Source organism: Panicum hallii, chromosome 1 (assembly GCF_002211085.1).
Source record: "Panicum hallii strain FIL2 chromosome 1, PHallii_v3.1, whole genome shotgun sequence".
NCBI classification, from domain to species: domain Eukaryota; kingdom Viridiplantae; phylum Streptophyta; class Magnoliopsida; order Poales; family Poaceae; genus Panicum; species Panicum hallii.
In genome coordinates, this window is record NC_038042.1 from 50,144,107 (window position 1) to 50,164,713 (window position 20,607).

At 49.6% G+C, this 20,607-nt stretch overlaps 3 protein-coding genes across 8 annotated transcripts; 2 read left to right on the forward strand and 1 right to left on the reverse strand.

Moving 5' to 3' along the window:
* Positions 1 to 388: 388 nt before the first annotated feature.
* On the forward strand, positions 389 to 2,886 carry LOC112890395 (phenylalanine ammonia-lyase). The gene has a single exon (XM_025957294.1). The coding sequence runs from the start codon at positions 554 to 556 to the stop codon at positions 2,690 to 2,692; it is 2,139 nt and encodes a 712-aa protein (XP_025813079.1). The 5' UTR covers positions 389 to 553; the 3' UTR covers positions 2,693 to 2,886.
* A 5,207-nt stretch (positions 2,887 to 8,093) lies between these two features.
* Positions 8,094 to 16,170, reverse strand: LOC112894115. 6 transcript variants are annotated; one of them, XM_025961744.1, is made up of 5 exons: positions 15,957 to 16,170; positions 13,285 to 13,427; positions 12,213 to 12,291; positions 10,219 to 12,092; positions 8,273 to 8,579 (listed from the first exon to the last, which is right to left on the reverse strand). In XM_025961744.1, the coding sequence occupies exons 4-5, from the start codon at positions 12,034 to 12,036 to the stop codon at positions 8,316 to 8,318; spliced, it is 2,082 nt and encodes a 693-aa protein (XP_025817529.1). In that variant the 5' UTR covers positions 12,037 to 12,092; positions 12,213 to 12,291; positions 13,285 to 13,427; positions 15,957 to 16,170; the 3' UTR covers positions 8,273 to 8,315. The 6 variants fall into 6 exon arrangements, 5 of the variants coding, with proteins under 5 accessions (XP_025817537.1, XP_025817529.1, XP_025817523.1 ...); XM_025961738.1 differs by having other exon boundaries at positions 13,285 to 14,172; XM_025961730.1 differs by having other exon boundaries at positions 13,285 to 15,528; positions 15,658 to 16,170.
* A 934-nt stretch (positions 16,171 to 17,104) lies between these two features.
* LOC112873268 (protein CNGC15b) lies at positions 17,105 to 20,039 on the forward strand. The gene is made up of 5 exons (XM_025936266.1): positions 17,105 to 17,263; positions 17,481 to 18,258; positions 18,368 to 18,657; positions 18,783 to 18,894; positions 18,996 to 20,039. Exons 1-5 carry the CDS (start codon positions 17,235 to 17,237, stop codon positions 19,845 to 19,847), a joined length of 2,061 nt encoding a protein of 686 aa, XP_025792051.1. The 5' UTR covers positions 17,105 to 17,234; the 3' UTR covers positions 19,848 to 20,039.
* The last annotated feature ends 568 nt before the right edge of the window (positions 20,040 to 20,607 follow it).

Here is a 20,607-nt window from a genome sequence, read left to right on the forward strand (position 1 = left end):
GTCCCCAATCAGTGCAGAAGCAGGATCAAAAACAGAGACCAGAAACGCATAGCGCACAACCCCGCGCGGAGCGAGCTCGGTGGCCCGAGTCCGGAGAGCCCTGCCCTCGCCACCAACCCCCGTGCCGCGCGAACGACCCAGCCCTATCTGCCCCCACGGAGGCACGGGCGAGCCGGCGACCACAAAAATTTCAGACGCTTTCTACGCCGCCGGCCCCCCAATTTTTTTTACTTGCAACGCGGCACTCGTCCTGGTCGTAGGAACGGCGAGCCAGCGGACTGACTGGCATGGCCAGTACCCTCCGCCGCTTTTCCTTCGACCAACAACCCCCGTGCCGCGCTGCCCGCGCAGCCCATCCCGTTCCCCTATTTAAACGCGGCCTCCCCCTCCGGTTTCGCTCCAGGAAGAGCAGCACCAACCAGTGCATCACAAGCTCTTCTCCAACACAGAGTTACTCCAAATCAACAACAGGCCATCGCCCATCGCCTGCTTCTGATCTCCGATCGCTTAAGGCTTACTAGTGCTTTCAGTTCAACCCCCCTGTACCTCTGCAATGGAGTGCGAGAACGGCCGCGTCGCCAACGGCGACTCCCTGTGCATGGCGAAGCCGCGCGCCGACCCGCTTAACTGGGGGAAGGCTGCGGAGGAGCTCATGGGCAGCCACCTCGACGAGGTGAAGAGGATGGTGGCGGAGTACCGCCAGCCCCTGGTGAAGATCGAGGGCGCCAGCCTCAGGATCGCGCAGGTGGCCGCCGTGGCCAACGGCGCCGGCGAGGCCCGCGTCGAGCTCGACGAGTCCGCCCGCGAGCGCGTCAAGGCCAGCAGCGACTGGGTCATGAACAGCATGATGAACGGCACCGACAGCTACGGCGTCACCACCGGCTTCGGCGCCACCTCCCACCGCCGGACAAAGGAGGGCGGCGCGCTCCAGCGGGAGCTCATCAGGTTCCTCAACGCCGGCGCTTTCGGCACCGGCACGGACGGCCACGTTCTGCCCGGAGAGGCGACACGGGCGGCCATGCTCGTCCGCATCAACACCCTGCTCCAGGGGTACTCCGGCATCCGCTTTGAGATCCTCGAGGCGATTGTCAAGCTGCTCAACGCCAACGTCACGCCGTGCCTGCCGCTCCGGGGCACGGTCACCGCGTCCGGCGACCTCGTCCCGCTGTCCTACATTGCGGGCCTCGTCACCGGGCGCGAGAACTCCGTGGCCGTGGCCCCAGATGGCACCAAGGTGAACGCGGCTGAGGCGTTCAAGATTGCCGGCATCCAGGGCGGCTTCTTCGAGTTGCAGCCCAAGGAAGGCCTCGCCATGGTCAACGGCACGGCCGTGGGCTCTGGTCTTGCCTCCACCGTGCTCTTTGAAGCGAACATTCTCGCTGTCCTTGCTGAGGTCCTGTCCGCCGTATTCTGCGAGGTCATGAACGGCAAGCCGGAGTACACCGACCACCTGACCCACAAGCTCAAGCACCACCCGGGACAGATTGAGGCTGCCGCCATCATGGAGCACATCTTGGAGGGCAGCTCCTACATGAAGCTTGCCAAGAAGCTCGGCGAGCTCGACCCACTGATGAAGCCGAAGCAGGACCGGTACGCGCTCCGCACATCGCCGCAGTGGCTTGGCCCCCAGATTGAGGTTATCCGTGCCGCGACCAAGTCCATTGAGCGCGAGATCAACTCCGTCAACGACAACCCGCTCATCGACGTCGCCCGCAGCAAGGCGCTTCACGGTGGCAACTTCCAGGGCACGCCCATCGGCGTGTCCATGGACAACACCCGTCTCGCCCTCGCCGCCATCGGCAAGCTCATGTTTGCTCAGTTCTCAGAGCTCGTCAACGACTACTACAACAACGGCTTGCCCTCCAACCTGTCCGGTGGGCGCAACCCCAGCTTGGACTACGGGTTCAAGGGCGCCGAGATCGCCATGGCCTCCTACTGCTCTGAGCTGCAGTTCCTGGGCAACCCGGTGACCAACCATGTCCAGAGCGCGGAGCAGCACAACCAGGACGTCAACTCGCTTGGCCTCATCTCCTCCAGGAAGACCGCCGAGGCCATCGAGATCCTGAAGCTCATGTCCTCGACGTTCCTGATCGCCCTGTGCCAGGCCGTCGACCTGCGCCACATCGAGGAGAACGTCAAGAGCGCCGTCAAGAGCTGCGTGATGACGGTGGCAAAGAAGACCCTGAGCACCAGCGCCACCGGTGGCCTCCACGCCGCCCGCTTCTGCGAGAAGGACCTGCTCCAGGAGATCGAGCGCGAGGCGGTGTTCGCCTACGCCGACGACCCGTGCAGCGCCAACTACCCGCTGATGAAGAAGCTTCGCAATGTGCTCGTGGAGCGCGCCCTCGCCAACGGCACGGCCGAGTTCAACGCGGAGACATCCGTGTTCGCCAAGGTCGCCCAGTTCGAGGAGGAGCTGCGCGCGGCGCTGCCCAAGGCGGTGGAGGCCGCACGGGCGGCCGTCGAGAACGGCACGGCGGCGATACCGAACAGGATCGCCGAGTGCCGCTCGTACCCGCTTTACCGTTTCGTGCGCGAGGAGCTCGGTGCAGTGTACCTGACCGGCGAGAAGACGCGGTCTCCCGGCGAGGAGCTGAACAAGGTGCTCGTTGCCATCAACCAGGGCAAGCACATCGACCCCCTGCTCGAGTGCCTCAAGGAGTGGAACGGCGAGCCCCTGCCCATCTGCTGATCAGAGAAAGAGTGTCTCAAGACTGTATTTTTTAGTTAATAATGCGATTTATTCCTGATTTATGTTTGTTGTTATGCTACGGACTCCTATTGTGCAGCTGCCATGCTTTGAAAGAGTTGTCATTGCAAGCAGCAACTTGTAAGTTTTGGAGTGCTGTGAATCATATTTGCAATTTAATTTACTTCAAATGTTCATGCAATCGACCAAACATAGGGATTTCTCTCAGTTTCTTGAGACTGGGCAAACTGTTTGTTACGAAATTCGACGTTCTAAAAAATGGTAAATGGGCCTCGACAGTCGATTCCCAATAGCCAAGATGCAGTCGATCCACATGGTTTAAATTCCGGAAAATGGGAAACATAAACGATGAAAATATAAAGCTCAATGCCACGTAAAGTGAATTCAAACATTAATAGATATTGTTGGTCCATAGACTCAGGAGAATATGTCTCACAATGTTTGTCCATTGAGGGTATCAATATAGTTATGTCACGTTTGCATTCCATAACCCTTATTAGATGCTTTAAAAGACGAGAAATGGTTGTACTGGTCGTGGATTGTCTTGGCCATTTCACAATTGTTTTTTCTAGGAATTCATACTTCAAAGCTTAACCAAATATTTTTGGGATACCAAAAGAGCTACTTAATAATTTAGTTTTTAACTTGCTATTATTGAAATTGTGGGTTAAAAAGGACTAAAATTTAAAACTAAAGTTGCTTCACGTGCTTTAAGTGAGGGATTTGACGATTACATAGTACAAGTCATGTCATTGTCTTCGAGCAACATTATAATCTTAGGGTGTGTTTGTTTTCCACTAGAGGGCTCTAGAAAATTTTAGAGTGCTCGCTCCCTCTAAACAATCGCGGTCTTATTAGAGGCTGGATTAGAGGGCTGTTTGGTGCCGGGTCTCTAAAGTTTAGATGTTTTGGGCTTTAGAGGGGTGAAACAAACGGACAATGAAGAGATTCTAAGAAGAATACCGTGACATTCCATTCTTTTCTTTAAGCTCTTGAAAAGCAGCAGTGACCTGCGCGGGGGGGGGGGGTGTACAGTGGCCGCTTTGTCACTGCATACGTAACAAGGAAAAGCAGAGGAAAACAGAGCAAGAGAGTTGGTCCATGCGTGTCTCAGTTCTCAAGTTCTAGGATGGCCAGTTTCTAGCTCTTCACCAACCCATCATGTGGTGGACTACAAAATCCTCTCATGTCCAACTTATGGGTCAACAAAATTTGCTCACCAACAAACTCATTTTGACCACAGTTCGTTGCACTGCATGCTCCGTTTTGAGACTTTCAACGCTGTAGTCTGTAGAGAGCAGCTGCTCGGGAGGTATTCTTCACTTACCATAAATACCCATCTTTAATTTTGCAAGGACTTTTTTTGTGTTTTTTTTTCTGAATCCCAGCATATTTTTTTCCTTAAATACAAGAAGGCATCAGGTACACCCGCAACCATCCACATCCACACATGCGTTCTAGCACATGTCTAAACAAGATTACAATCTCAATGTAGCAGGGGCACATCTTTGACCAGTGCACATGGCCATGTGGTTTTTCTAAAAATCGGCAACTCTTCCAAGAAAAAAAAACAACTTTCACATTTAGGAAGAGTTTGGTCGGAAAATTGTTTTAGATTTTTTTGATTTGGATAAAATTTGAAGTAAAGAAGTCATTAGCATTTTGAACTCTTTCTATACAGACAGGCCGTGCGAAGAAAAGTACAACAGGGACCATCCCCACATCCGGATCGTGATTGATGGCTGTACAATACCCTCGTATCGTATCGTTACAGATTTTTTTATTTTCTATTTTTTTTTTGTGTGTGTGTCGATCACTGGAGTGGTACTAGCACCATCCATCGTGTACCATGATACATTCAGAATGCATGAACTCCCATCCATCAGGCAACAACTAACTTTTCTGCTGCATTTGGAGTGTCATTCAGAGGGTCTGTTGACTTCGACTTTGGTTTCTACTACAGCGTGAAGATTGAAGGAAGACTATCCATTCGACAAGCAAAACGTTGAATGTCATCACTTTGGATATTTTGCCAAAAGTGGTCGAAGAAACAATAATAGACTTTGCTTCTAAATTCTTCTTTTCTTTTGCAAACAATATTAATGGTTTGTGATCAGTTTTTGAGCTAAAAATGGTATGAGAATTTAGTTCCTTGCGGCCGTAGAGGCCAGAGGCATTCTCCTTTTCTAAAAAAAAAAATTGGAGTGTCATTCAGCCACTTTAATATATTTTTCTTTGTGATTGGTAAGCAGAAAATGCACACTCGTGCACGTTTTGTAACCATGCCAAGATACAGTCCTTATCTTACCCCAGCTACGCACGTTAGAGTAAAAAAGAAGAAGGCCAAGCTATCCTTTGCCCTTTCTCAGTCGCATCATCATCTACTGTCACACCAGCAGCAGGACTATCCTACACCTAATTTGGAGGTCGGCCAACAACTCGTAGATTATGAAAAGTTTGGCACCAGTGCGAGTGTCAATCCAAAAACCTTATCGTCCACTTGTTCTTGCCTTCTTTTTATAGTTCCTTTACCCGTCTTTGACAGCTCTCACCAACCCACCCTTCTCTTAGGTAACTTGAAGCACCCAAACATTGTTTTGAACATTGTCCACGTTCATGTTTCATTAAACATGAAAAAAAAGGATAGTAGTAGCTAAAGAAAATTCAGCAAAGCCATCGAGCACGCCAGGGAGCTGTTGGCCAAGTGGCTCGGTCAGAGTACGTCCACGCGTCTAAAGTGGCCTCCAGAGGGCTGCTGCTCTGAAGTCTGAATCAGGGTAGGTGAAGGTGCATGCATCGCCATTCACCAATCACCAGTCGCCGCCGTCCTGGAACAATGCGGCTTACTGACCAGTACCACCTCACCCTCCCAAGCAAAGCAAGCCGATGAGGTCTGTCCGGATGTCCAACGGAGCGGCTCAGTTTCTAGCCCTCACCAAACGTTGGGATCGGAAGCTGACCTATCCGTTGCTCTCTACTGGTCACTTGCAACCGATCATGTCGACGTGCCCTGTTCGCAGCTTTTGCTCGAACTGGTTCCGATCACACGCGACCGGCGTTGGCTGCGTCCGCAGATGAGTCAGGTTCAGCATCCTGAAGCATCGCGTGACCGAAGGTGCAGCAGATGCCATCAGGCATCAGCCACGCATCTCACCCCGTGCTCCTGACTGGACTGATCCGCGCGATCCTTTCCACTAGTCCACTGCTCGTCTGTTCCTGCCCAGCATGTAAGCGAGAGCGCAGCGGGGTTTTATGCTTCCCCGCACGAACACGAGTACGGCGTGCGCCGGGCCGAATCATTCGCCGCTGGCGAGCGGAGCCGGCGGGGGCGATTCGTCGCGGCCCCGCAGCAGCTCACATGCGCAACAGGCGCGCGCACTGCGGAGTCCTGGGCGCAGGACGTCCTTGCCGGCAGCCTTACCAGTGCTGAGTACCTGAATCGCTGTGACCATTCATGTAGGGTCGCTGGAGGCCTGCGTGACTCACGCCGAGGGCCGAGCCTCGCGCGGCCGCGGCCGGTCGGACCTCTGCCGTCCACATGTTCTACCGGGCACGAGCAAATTGCGACCGCACGACGCTGTCAGGGTGGGAGGCGGACGTTCCCCCGGCGTCCCGGGCACGGCAGCGGCCCCGAACCGCCGGGAAAGGAGGAAAGCTACAGCGGCTTTTGCCGGACGCCTGTCAGTCTGTCACTGTAGCGGCACGGACCACGGAGGCATCGTCCACATGTTCTAGTAGCTCCCACGCGCCAGAGCCCGACACGCACGGCGCGGGGCCTTCCAAACTTCCTCCCGGGCTCGATCGGTCCGGAGCCCGTGGCGCGACGTCCTGACCTCCGCGAGCGGGAACCGAGCGGATTTCCGTTGGCTCGGACGGCCGGTCACGCACGGCGAGGAAGCGTGCGTCGAGAAGGCCGGCCGCGGCTGGTGCGCTCGGCGTGGGAGGAGCACGGGCGCCGGGGCTCCCCGCCCGGGTCGTTTCGCTCGTCGCGTCACGCTGCTTTCGGGGTGCCCGTTCGTCGGCTCGGAAACGGAGCTCCCTGCTCCTCCTCCGCCCGTGCCACGCCGTGGCCGCTCGTGGTGTGGGCGTGGCGCTCCGTATCCTGTCGCCCACACTGGTGCCTGCCACCACCACGTCGTTACGTGCCGCGGCGTTCCGTCGTGGTTGGTGCCATGGGAGATGGGACCAGTGGTAGGCACTGGCCGTCTGGGCCTCCGAGGAGGGCGAGGACAGCTGCTTTCGGCTCGATGTGAACGTCAGGGCCCATAATGGGCACTGTCACTCGTCAGTGGCTGCTGTCTGACTGTGGCCGCAGCACAATGTCGGCCCAAGTACCTCCTCGGCCTTTCCTTTTGGACCGAAGATTTGTCAAAAGAGGAGTTTCTGGCCGACCGGCTTGCTTGCAGATGACACCCAAATACACGAGGTGTTCGGTTTCCATTGCAAAAACATCAGTTCCAACGGCCTGATCTCCACCAGCAGCAAGTGCAGGAGGCATTGCTCTGGCCGGATCTCATGAGTGATCAGCAACGGGTCTTCTCAACATGTTCTGGCATGCTGGGCACAAGTCGGTTGCCATGTGGTTCCGTTTTCAGGCTATGGGACGCGGTCACTGGTTAGGTTCCACTGTGCGGCAGCTGTTCCGGAGTAACTAGCAAGCATCCAGCAACTGAAATGGTGCTAAATCTAGCAGTAATAGTGGACGAAAATTTCTCAAACTACATCGAACAATTAAATCCCAACTCGCAAACTTAGATATACAAAATAGCATAGTATAGGTGTTGGCCTTGAGAGTTCTTGCCCAAACAGAATGCGGCGGGATCCTTGAGGCTGAAGCTTGTGGATGAGCAAGAGAATGGTTCTGTCATCCACTCTACATACATCACATCAGACGTCTGCTCTTCTTCAGTGGCCCAAGCACGTAGGAGGTGAATGTCATGGGTTCGTTTTCAGGTTGCTGCACCTGCTCTGAAGTATCTAGCAAGCGTAGTAACCACAGTGACAGTAACTCTTAACAGTAATACTGGACGAAAATTTATCAAACTGTATCGAACAATTCTGTTTCAAGGCAGACTGAGATCTTGCTGCCCCGAATCTTCTTCAGCTCGCGGATTTCCATCAGGGTTCGACAGACCTCAACTGGTTGAACAAAGTATACCTACTACCCATGAGTCACACAAGATCCAGAGTTCCACCATGAATGAACAGCAATTCATCACTGATAAGGCTGCGACGATTGCTCTCGGTCTCCAGCAGCAAATAATGCTGCTACAGACTCGCAGCTCGTGCCACATCCGTGCAGGAAAACAACGACAGTCCCTCTGGACATGCAACCCACGACATCAGGCCAGGTCCCAGGGGGGCTCCGAATCTACACGGCTCAGGAAGCACAAGCATTTAAACAGAAAGCTCCAGGCATTGTCAAATTATTACAAGCTTCGGTTCACAACCACCGATGCCACAGTTGGCATCAACATAGCTTTTGTCCAAGTTGCACCCATTACAGGTACTAGATGATAGAGGAAAACATAAATCTGTCATCACAGTTCACAGCCACAGAGTCCAGCTTTTATTCATTATTATTAAAATACTATGGAAAGGAGATCTACTCCTGAGACGTCACCTTGGAGAACCAGAGCTTGTAGCGGTTCAGCACCATCTTCAGGTCTTCCTTTTCCTTCTCACGGCAATACATTCCATAGCACTTTGGACCAAAGATGAAGGCCTCAACTTCCATCAGCTTCTTCAGCACAGCTTCTGCACTGGTGCGTTGGCTTGCATCGGGCACCCTCACAGATGGGACAGTGTCAGTGCATGGGCATATGGGAACAGGTTGAACAGGCTTCAGGAATGCTGGATCCAGAATACCCTGATGATGTACAACAAGAGCGGTAGAAATCAGTAAGCTGGCCCAGCAACACAATAGTAATTACTGTTTAGCTGAAAATGGGTCCATAGGGAACAAAAAAATAAAATCAAATGGAAGGAAAGAAATACTGGTGATATTACAAATCCTATATGCGTGTGTCAACAGAAGAAAGAACAGTAATTATGATGTTTGCCAATATTTCAGCCTCATGTTGAATGTTATTGCTAATGTGTAATATCATCAGGGAAAGTTAACTGTATTGCTCAGCACTATATGTCTGGCAGTTACAAATGCAAATTTCCCCTTATTGAAGCTCTTAAGAATGATCATTATCAAGCTTATATTACCATCTCTAGTACCAACAAAGCACAACGGGGTAGCAAGTATATTTCACTTTTGGAGCAACTCTAGTATCCAGTCCTTCCAACAGGATAGCAGTGAGTAAATTTCAGTTTCCACTAGCAGAATTGCCTGTGCATTGCAATTTGCAACGGCACAAGTCAAACAATTATATGTGCATAAATAGAGAATACAAATGACAAAACATGTAGATAATTACTATTATGTGCAAATAATATAAGATGGTAAGACAATTCAATGATTAAAAACAGGGGCCAAGGTGGGTAAATAATGCAAAGTTTGGCGGCAAACGTGAAAATAGCGGTTTGGGTGTAGTATTGACTTGGCCTTACACTAGGAATCTTATTAGCACGATTCCAGCTCTATTAAACCAAAGGAAGACCTAAGAAATTGCAGAAATAAAGCCTGACCCCCAAAAAAAGGCAAGGCAATGGGAGAACTGAATTCGACTTGAACCATGAAATTCAAATTTGATCAAATCAAATTTGAGCTCAAGTGCAGATCTGAAACTTCCCCAAGATCTTTGAAATCAGAGTCTGGAGCAAAAGGTTATAACCGTTTTACGGTTTGCAGCTTGTGATCAGGCGGTCAAGTAGGGTTAGCGGGGTGGTCTGTTGCACAGGAGAGCCGCAGACGTATTTTTCAAGGTGTCCAATCATCGGATGGTCCAATGCCCTGAAGGCTGTAAAAGTTTACTAGTACTAAATGTATAGTCCGATGCAAGGAGTTTCTGCATGTTCTCCCACCGGCGACTTTCGAAGGTTCAAGGCTATAAATACCCCTACGCCCTGCCATTTGAGGGTGTTCTGAACAATTGGAGTGCATAAACACATACTACGTATTGGAGAGATTAGGAGGAAAAAAAACTAAAGTTTAAATTTAATTTTGTAATGCATAAATAAACACGGACCTGAGGGGAAAGACCTCCCCTGGGTGTTGCACTAAGATGAAACAACTCGTCCGCAGGACTGGGAAAACCCTCCAAAACCCAGCTACCAGGACATGACACTGACTGCAAGGACGCGCCTGCGGCGTATTCCACTGTAACAGACAGTGGACACGTATTTCACTGCATAGCAGCGAGGGAGATTTTTAACCCAGCCCTGAAAATCTACTCCCATAGGGAGTCAAACCCGGGCCTGCTAGGTGCTAATAAGGCACTGCAACCACTAGGTTACAGGCCTGTTTCTTTGTAATGCATAAATACAAGCAGAATTGAAGCGTTTGAAAGCGATTTTTTGAAAAGAAAGAACAGGTGTAAACAAAAGATGAATTTTACCTGAAGGCGATTAAGAACCATACTATACTCCCCTCGCATCACAGGTTGCTTCTCCGAAAGCATAATTTCCAATATTCGAGAAATGCACCAAACACCAAAGCTAATAACGAGACTAGGTAACCACATACATGCATCTCCACAACCCAGGACCGAGGTGCAAACATTGAACATTTTACCATCAGAATCAACTACTACATTTGGACTGAATAAACCGTTTGGGTATATATCTCTAAATATCACCATTTCAGCAGCCAAGCCAATAAGCTTCTCATCATACCCGTCTCTGTACTGGAACAGCCAATCAGATTTCCCAAGCTCCGATATATTCAAAATACAACCCCGAAAAGAATTCAAGAGTAGCCCTTTCAATTCATTGTAGGAGAAATAAACATTTGTCTTGGAAGCGTGTTGAGCTACTTGCTGTGATGGACATTTTTGAACCAAAACTGTCATTGTGTTCAGCTCCTCCAATGGACAAGGGGCCCAGTCAGATGTACAGTTGCTTTTCATGCCAATGGATTTAGCAACCCTGTAAAACTTTTCGTATATGGGAACTTCATATTGTACTTGATCATTTTCCATAACAAAATATGATACTTCATCATCCTTCAATAGAGTATGATCTTCCTGGAGGAATGAGTCCATGATGCACCTTCTGAGCTCCACAACAGCAGGCAATGTGCAATTTCCCTGTTCAGGGCACATGCTATTATTGATTCTAAACAAAGATGGTGTCTTCATGGCACTTAAATTTACAAGATCGAAACGATCACATAGTCCTCCAGATGTTCCATCAAAACAGCATGGGCAGTTTTTTATCTTCTCCTCAACATCAAGCCCAATAAGAAGGTCCAACCTTATGATCTTTCCTTTGTCTGTCAATTTACCATGCAGGTCAAACAAATTCCCCCAGAAGTCATCAAGAATGTCAGTAAACCGGTCATGTTCAGAAAAAGACTCTTGAACTTGTCCATAATTCATGCTACAAGCATATTCATTATAGAATTTCAAGGTTTCATTTTTCTCATTACGTTTTGCGGATATCAATTCAGCAACTTGTTGACTTAAGGCAGCAGAAACAGCATTCCTTACAATTTCTCCATTAGCAAAACCTTCAACAGCAAGATAATCTATCATGTCAAGCATATCCTTAGTTGAATGGATCTTAGAAGTTAAAGCTTGTCCACAGGGAGGAATCAGATTCCTTGCATTAGCTTCATTCTCAGAGAGGAAAAATGAATTGTGGCATGAAACTGAATCAGTAGGCTCAACACATAAGTCCTTAGAAATGGGAATTTCTTTACCAATGGTTTGGCCCAAATGATCTTGGGATAGCTTGGACAAGGATATCTCTTCAACATCAAATGTTTCATCCTCCTCATCAAAGACCATGACTTGCTCTCGTAAAGTAGTTTCACATGCAGATCCTAAAACTGGGTCAAGCCCAGTCCCTGGAGCCTTGATGGTGTCCTCTAATTCTCCAAGTACATGATCATCAGTTTCTGTTGTATCAGTAAAGGCGTTCTTTTTGTTGCCAACTCTGTAATCATGACCATTTTCCAACAAGACCTGTGAGTATATTTTCTCATCCACCGAAGTTCTTACAGGCCACGATTGTTTGAATGCCAAATAGATTGCAAAGTCAAAGGACAGTAGAACAACCAGCACAAGAAATGTGTTAGGGATTCTCATGAACTCAGAAAACCCGCAGTCCTTAATTACCAATGCCACAATGAATGCAGCACTCATGACAACTGATATGGCCATGATAGTCAAGATAAGGGCCCTCATAAGCAGGTGACATTTGGAGGTACCCATGAGAAACAGGAAGGACCGTACACAATGAAGTAGGTTGTATGAGGGCTGCAAAAGTGCTGTGACGACAATATGACAGAAGAGAAGCAATAAGTAGATATTCTCAGAGCCTATGTGGTGGAGAAATCACCATGCTGGAACTCTTTGCAAGGACAGAACTATGAAATGGTGGGTGCTACCTGGGTGATAAGCCAAGATGAAGTTGGTGCCAAGTACTGCAAACAGGCTAGAAGGGATAAAGCTACACTGGTCAAATATCTGCAAAGTAGCAATGAAACACATGTTATTACATATGCATGTACTGAAACCAAACATATTGCATCTCAATCATTGTTCTGAAATAGCCGATTAGCCATTTTCAGATTGACAGTAGATAGTAGAAAAATTACAGCATGATTGTAGCAGTACTCATATAAATGCATCTAAGAAAGCTAGAGAAAAATGTAACCCTAATATGAATAGACTAGTCTTCTGTGAACCTGGTTGATTCGTAAATGAACATTCATTGTGACATATATGTCACCCATGATGATCTCGTAAGCGTGTGTACATGAGTTGTACAATTACTTGGGCCATAATGGTTAGCAGAAATTCAATGGGTAACATGAATATAACCAGTTGTTGCCTGAATCAAGTTAGGATCAGATAACTAGAGAAATTTCAGGATACAAGGCACTAATTTTACTCTAATCTACTGCTACTGAACTAGGGTTCATCAAATATATCCATGGTTCCCAGAATCCCTTCTGCCATCCTACTTTCTCTATTACAGCTGAACAAAGTCGGAGGATGGGCGATGAACAGTATTCCTTGCTTGCTCTGTTTGCGACTTGACTTCGACGTCAAGTTGCTGAAGACAACGACTTCACTTGGTGGCTTGAGTAGTTCAGTTCTGAAATTTCTGAACCCGCAAACCGAAGAATATGACATGCCCCCCTATCACTCCCCTTTCCGAGCACCGGACACATCCGCCCCACCTCCTGTGCACGCCATCGCCACCCTCCTCGCCAGTGACAAGGGGATCAGCGACATCCCGTCCCTAACCCTCACACAAACTTTGGCTACAACCTCTGAAATTCTCCTCCAACGAACGCCCCATGACAGATGTGCAAAAAATTTAGATCGGTCCCGAACTCCGAATACATGAAAAGAAAATCGGTAGCGCAGATGCCATGAAAAATAAATCCGACAGGAATCAGTAGGGATCCAACCTATTTTGTAGGAATCAAATATAGGGAGAAGGTTACCTACCAAATCCAAAACCTTCTTCGGATCAGGCTCAAAGGAGCGCTTCGATCTCCTCGATTCCGTCCCTCTTTTCTTCGATGGTATCGAAGGCGGTATGTCACGGCGAGGAGGCTAGATGAGGAACTTTCCTTTGGAATAATATTTCCCTTGCATATAAATCCATGGGAAGTGACACAATATTTTGCAGAAAAGCCCAAAAATATATGGAAATAGTATGTACATAACATAGGTCCATGTAGAAGTTAAATATATGACCCCACATGGAAACATAGCGCTACATTTACCCTTGACTTCAGATTATGGATTGACATGTCAATGGAAGTAAACGTAAGGGAATCTAGAAACATATTTTTCACATACCACACATCAGTTAACAAAAGAAATGCAGACGAATCAAAACCCGGATGCATCCTGCTATTTCTATACTATCCACACTTTTGCCTAAACAAGAGAAGATATGAATATCATTTCATTTTCATCAAATACAAAATTCAGATGGTATTGACTATGAATCCAAGGAATTCAGATAGCAATATCAGTAAAAAACTGACATGGGGGGAATCAATAAAAAGCGACTTAAAAAGAATAGAACGTATCCAAATATAATTGATGTTAGCAAAAAAGCACATGGAAAGTAGCAATCCATGTGCCAAACCATGAACTATGAAATTGATATTTCCTACTTGAAACACAAATACTATTTTACTTTTTCATACATATTTTTTTAAGGGAACCTGAAAGGTTAACTGCCCATCTATGTATTAGTAGAGAAGAAATACAGAGAAACCACAACCACCGACCCACACTGCCACACGACGAAGCGACCAAACGACCACCACAACAAAAAAACCACCAACGAGACCACCACGGCTCCAGCAACCAAGAGACACCCTGCACATTGAAACAACCACTAAGAGGGAGGGGCTGTCCATGCGGTTGCTTCCAAGGAGGATACGGCATCCGCAGATGCCGCCACCGCCAACCGAGAAATTGGAACAAGTTTTTTCAACTCAAAACCCCCAGGCAACCACACAATTTTCTTCAGAAAAACCCAACAATATATGGAAATAATATATATGCAGTGGAAGTCAAATATATGACCCACATGAAAATTTAGCGCCATATTTAACCTTGACTTCAGATTATGGGATGACAACTATGTGGCGATGGTAGTGAACAAAAAAGGAAGCTAGGAAGATATTTTTTACCTACCATACATCACTTAGCAAAGGAATGCAAATAAATCAAAATGTAGATACATAGTTCTCTTTCAATATCCTATCTACAGTTTTGTCTAAACAAAGAGCAGATGTGAATACCATTTCATCAAATACAAAACTCAGAGAAAGTATTGAATGTGCTCCAAGGAACTGAGAGGTCAGCCAAATCTAACATGGGAGTAAAGATAAATGATGTTAGCAAAAAAAAAAAGAAAATAAAAAGTAGCAACCCATGTGCCAGAACCATGACCTATGAAATTGATATTTAATTTACTATTATTGTCTACTATAATTTTTTAAGCAAATTGGCAGGAGCTCTGCCTTTCATTTTAGGTAGAAAAAAGAGTTAATCAGAACAATAACCTAGGGCAAAATACTATGGCATGGCACCCTCCCACAGCCTCAAAAAATAGGATAGCTCAACACAAGAAACACATGTGTAGGCAATACAACAAGGCACAATGGGGCAAATGAGCGACCAAACAGGATCAGGACATCAACATTACACATGCTTTTTGCAAAATGTCTTCTTTTGTTCTTGAGGCAACCTCCAACGCCAACAAGATAGTTTGTTCAAAGATTTTGTGGTTCTGCCCCTTCCAAATGTTCCATTAAGTATAGATGATCATTCCATTGAATGAACGCCGGGACTCCTTAGGTTGAGACACGGCTGAGGCTTCCCACCACTCAGCCATATTTCCTTTCATAAATACAAATACTATTTTACGTTTCCATACATATTATATCCACATTTTAGCTCCTCTCAGTAATCATCTTTAGCCTACCCAAATTAAACTTGCTTGGGACAAAAGGCTTGTGTAAAATATGGCCTGCATTACTCTAACAGAGTATTTGGTTTGCAGCATGGTGTCATCCGAAACCATCCGATCCTAATCACGCTATGGCATGGCCGACCCGCCTGTCACCGAGTTGTCCATGCCACAGTCGTGAATCGGCGACGAAGTGCTTCCAAACGACCCCATCCGCAGCGATTCGATCCTAAGAAGAACAATCCCGTGACGCACGACTGATCTTGGATGGGGTCAGTCGCCAAACCAAACAAGCCGTTAAATAACTATGCAAAGGCTTGCTTTCAGAAAAAGATGGTGTAACATATATCTGTAGTGAACTGATATGAAACAACCAGATTGCTTACTTAGTTGTTGATCTAGTCAGCACACACCTTCCAGAAAAACTTCGACCAGCCAACAGGGAAATAATTTAGAAGAAGAAATAAGCTAGAGTAGCATGCCATCGTAATTAATTAGCTGGAAAAGAAACGCATGCTTGCCTACAATGTTGACAAGCTTCCAATCTCGCTCGACCCTTATAGAGAAAGCAAAGCGAACATAGCAACGCAGTTGGGAGGAGGGGAAACCCTAAGTGCCTAGGTCAGTTATTAAAATTAGGAGGTAATAGCAGCACAGTCATAGAAAGTGCGACGACAAAAGGTACCCGAAGGAGGACCCGGAAACGGCGAAGAAACGGCAGAAGGAAGCAGCAGAGGTATTGCTCCCATTGTTAATCGACCGCGTGGAGGCCGAGGGCGACACGGGTAGAGGAGGGACCTCGCGCTCGACCCAGTTCATCCCGCCACACCGAAGGCCAATGCCGCGGGCATTGTCTTCTACTCTTGTTCGATTGAGGAAGCGGGGAGGGTGGGGTGGGAGCGACGGCGGACGGGGACAGATCGACCGACGGAGGCGACGAGCTTCATGCCGTTCCCGGCCTGGACTGGGGCCCAGGTCAGGTGCGTGCCCTTGCGAAGCCCAGTTGTCTTGGATAGGCCCAGCAATATGAGGTCCAAATCCTTCTGATGGGCTAAGTTTTGGGCCGGAACTTTTTTCCCTATGATAATGTAGCCCATGGGAAGAAAGAAGTGTTCAGAGTGCGGAAGCCGTTAAATTCTCAAAAAAAAAAGAGTGCGGAAGCCGTTGTGTGTCCAAAGGAAAACCACGGCACAAAAATGTTTCTGCTGAATGGCAACCTCCCCAAAGGACTAAGGTAGGAAATCCTCATGCGGCACCTACCATCAGCTTGGGATTTTCCCATCTGAACTTATCAACCTACCTGCTCGCTGCATCCTCCAAGAATGCCAGGAAGGCATGGCTGAACTCTGATGGAAGATCTTCAGATCATTCCGTGCTCTTCCAACTCCCATCCTGTTGGTATGAAGAAACGACTAAAACCTTCAGGTCACGTGATTCAGGGCACCGTGGGAAGCGAAACATGTAAGACCCATCCACTTCTTGGAGGGTCTGAAGTCATTTTCTCATCTTAAGTTGCCCTGGCAAAATGGTTATATTCTCTATTCTGCCATAGTATGTTTTTTTTTTTTTTGCTTTTAACTATAACTTTTGAAGTTTATTCAGGAATCAGTCAGTAAACATGAATGGACCGAGAGATTTTTATTTGCATAAACAGAGAGGAGCAGAACTAACGACACATTTGAAGTGGTGTTTGCTTGTCCAAATAAACCACCAAATGAAACTTCCCATTGCAATTTGCCTCGGGGCCTTTAACTGTGATCACAAGATCCCTGTTTCGGTTAGTTGCAGGTAGCCTTTTCAGTTCTTATGGCTGAGCACAATGTTGCAGTCACTTTCTGCCCCATAGCTGAAGATCTATTGGCGCGCCAATTTCCACATCGATCCTAGCTTGCACCAGTTTCTGCTTATAAGTTGCATCGATGGATACCTTGATCTTTGCGTCCAGAAGCTGCGATAGATCGCCATGGCGTCCGCTGCTTCACGAAATGTCAGGTGAGCACCTTCCCGCGCGATCAAATCTCGCATCTCTTCTCGTCAGGTTGAAACTTCAGTCTTGTTTAACTCATCAACCTGATGAGAATGTAGTTGTAAGTTTCACTGCTGCTTGAATGTCCACTTTCAGATAGGAGCAGTTGAAATGCCACATTACTGAACATAGGTTTCAACAGCACTATACTAATGTGTGTTTTTTTTATCTGCGAAACTTCAGGTTTCAGAATGACATCGAGGTTCAGCACTTCAGAGCCAACCCCCTGGAGAACCTCGGCAGGAAGCACGGCAAAGGCCACGACCCCAGGAGATGCCGCCTGGGCTTCCGCGGCGGGTGCCTGGAGAAGGCCTGCCGGAACCCGACGCTCAAGGACCGGGTGCTGTCGCGCGCCTTCTCGGAGGAGCTGGAGTCCCTGATGCACGCCGGCGGGCGCCTCTTCTTCGACCCGCGGGGGCACCTGATCCACCTGTGGAACAAGATCTTCCTGTCCGCCTGCCTGCTGTCGCTGTTCGTGGACCCGCTGTTCCTGTACCTGACGGGCACGCAGCGCAACATGTGCATCGAGTTCAAGTACCCGCTGGCGCTCACGCTCTCCATGATCCGGTCGCTGCTCGACCTCTTCTATGCCGCGCACATCCTGTTCCGCTTCCGCACCGCCTTCATCGCGCCGTCGTCGCGGGTGTTCGGGCGCGGGGAGCTCGTCATCCAGCCCTACAAGATCGCCAGGAGGTACCTCGGCCGGACGTTCTGGTTCGACCTCGTCACCGCGCTGCCGCTGCCGCAGTTCGTGATCTGGATCGTGATACCGCGGCTAAATGAGTCGCCGATGGCGAACCGGAAGAACATCCTCCGCTTCAGCATCCTCTCCCAGTACCTCCCGCGGCTGTTCCAGATCTTCCCGCTGTCGAGGCAGATCGTCATGGCGACCGGGGTCATGACGGAGACGGCGTGGGCCGGCGCCGCGTACAACCTGATCCTCTACATGCTCGCCAGCCACGTACGTCGATCGTCGATCGCCTCTCCATCATCATCTGGGGTCACCATCTCCTCCTTTCCTCCTCGTCCCAAACTTCTTTCATTTCACCATGATGAAATTCTTTGTGCAGGTGCTGGGAGCGCTGTGGTATCTCTTCTCGGTGCAGCGGCAGGAGTCGTGCTGGAGGGAGGCGTGCCTGCTGGCGGGTCCGGCGTGCCAGACCATGTCCTTCGACTGCAAGACGGTGAGCGGCAACAGGACTGTCTGGTACGAGCTGAGCAACATCACGAGCCTGTGCGCGACCAGCAACGGGTTCTACCCGTTCGGGATCTACGGGGAGGCGCTGGACGTCAAGCTCTCGTCCTCGTCCTTCACCCAGAAATACTTCTATTGCTTCTGGTGGGGGCTCAAGAACCTCAGGTACGTAATCAAGGAACTGATCGATGTGTGTTTGGTTGGTGTCTCGATCGATTTATCGCAAAAATTCAAAGTTTGAGGTCAGATTTTAACTTACGGTAGTACCAAAAAAATTAAAAATCGGACAGTTGCCTAGGCCAGAATCTGTCGACGAGCTTGTTCATCGGTGAAATCGCCTTCGCAATCGTCATCGGCGTTCTTGGCTTGGTTCTGTTTGGCCTGCTCATCGGCAACATGCAGGTAATTAAGCTAGTGACAACTGACAACTACTGTCATCTGGTGAATGGACTTGGTGATCTGACATGTGTAGCTTGTTCTGTGCCTCGATGAGCTGAGCACAGTCCTACCTCCAGGCAACGATGGTGCGGCTGGAGGAGTGGCGGTCGAAGCGGACGGACATGGAGCGGTGGATGCACCACCGGCAGATCCCGCAGCCGCTGAAGCAGTGCGTGAGGCGTTACCACCAGTACAAGTGGGTGGCGACCCGCGGCGTGGACGAGGAGGCCCTGCTCAAGGACCTGCCCATGGACATCCGCCGCGACATCAAGCGCCACCTGTGCCTGGACCTCGTCCGGCGGGTGCCCCTGTTCGACGAAATGGACGAGCGGATGCTGGAGGCCATCTGCGAGCGGCTGCGGCCGGCGCTGTACACGCGGGGCACGCGACTGGTGCGGGAGCTGGACCCCGTGGACTCGATGCTCTTCATCATCCGGGGCTACCTCGACTCGTTCACGACGCAGGGCGGGCGGTCGGGGTTCTTCAACTCGTGCCGCATCGGCGCCGGCGAGTTCTGCGGGGAGGAGCTCCTGACGTGGGCGCTGGACCCGCGGCCCGCGGCGGCGCTGCCGCTGTCAACCCGCACCGTGCGCGCCGTGTCCGAGGTGGAGGCGTTCGCGCTCGTGGCTGACGACCTCCGCTTCGTGGCGTCGCAGTTCCGGCGGCTGCACAGCGCGCGGGTCCGCCACAGGTTCCGGTTCTATTCGCAGCAGTGGCGCACGTGGGCCGCGTGCTTCATCCAGGCCGCGTGGCGGCGCCACAAGCGCCGCCGCGCGTCCGTGGAGATCAGGGTGCGCGAGGGCGGCGGCGTGCGGGCCGGGGGGAGCTTGAGGCGGTCCCGGCGGCACAGCATCGACGGCAGCGCGCCGATCAAGAAGCCCATGGAGCCGGACTTCACGGTGGAGGAAGAGGACTGATCGATCGTCGAGCGCTACTGAGCTAGCTAGCTACTAGCAACTTCTCTTAGCTCTTGGCTGCCTCTTGGGTGGAGTCTGCATGATCTGTCTGTCAGTAAACTTTCCTACGTAAAGACGCCCAATGCAACCCTACTTTTGCATATACATATATACATATTTCGGTCCACTTTGGAGTACAAGTTCCGCAATATATCTATAGCGATGATTAAGGGCTAAGCATATCAAATTTGCTGATCAACTCCGCTTCATATACTAATTCGATCACCAGATTTAGTAGGATCATCGTGGGCATCACCTAACCCTCGGCCCATCGTTGTTCCTGTATCCGCGCGGGCGAGGGGCCGGCGCCGTCAGATTTTTTTAAAAAAAAAGGGATAAAAATAATTAAATTCGAAAAAGGGTGCCGATTGGCAAAATTTCGGAAAATGGGTACCTCCCGCCCGATCAACTGGCGGGAGGCGTGGGGCCAGGGACCTCCCGCTCATCCAACGGGCGGGAGGTCCCAAAATTATTTTCAGACCCCTCCCGAGGGTCTATTCGCGAATAAGAAATTTTTCTTATTCGCGAAGAGGCCCCTGACGCGGGCGCTGGGGCATCCCGCCCGCCCAACGGGCGGGACGTCTGCCCATAGACTGCGGAGAGGCATCCCGCCCGTTGGGCGGGCGGGAGGTTCTATATAAGTTAGGCGCCAGCCACGTGGTCCGCTGAGGGGCCGCGGGAACGGGGGAATTGGCCCGGTCTCCAACGAGTAATCACTGGG

Bases quoted from the DNA above. Each gene is read 5' to 3' on its own strand.
- LOC112890395 (XM_025957294.1), top strand. From the start codon at position 554: ATGGAGTGCGAGAACGGCCGCGTCGCCAACGGCGACTCCCTGTGCATG.
- LOC112894115 (XM_025961752.1), bottom strand. From the start codon at position 12,036: ATGGGTACCTCCAAATGTCACCTGCTTATGAGGGCCCTTATCTTGACT. The intron at 8,580-10,218 runs GTAAAATTCATC...GTACATCATCAG, and splicing joins TGGTTCTTAATCGCCTTCAG to GGTATTCTGGATCCAGCATT.
- LOC112873268 (XM_025936266.1), top strand. From the start codon at position 17,235: ATGGCGTCCGCTGCTTCACGAAATGTCAG. The intron at 18,658-18,782 runs GTACGTAATCAA...AAAATCGGACAG, and splicing joins TGGGGGCTCAAGAACCTCAG to TTGCCTAGGCCAGAATCTGT. The intron at 18,895-18,995 runs GTAATTAAGCTA...AGCTGAGCACAG, and splicing joins TGCTCATCGGCAACATGCAG to TCCTACCTCCAGGCAACGAT.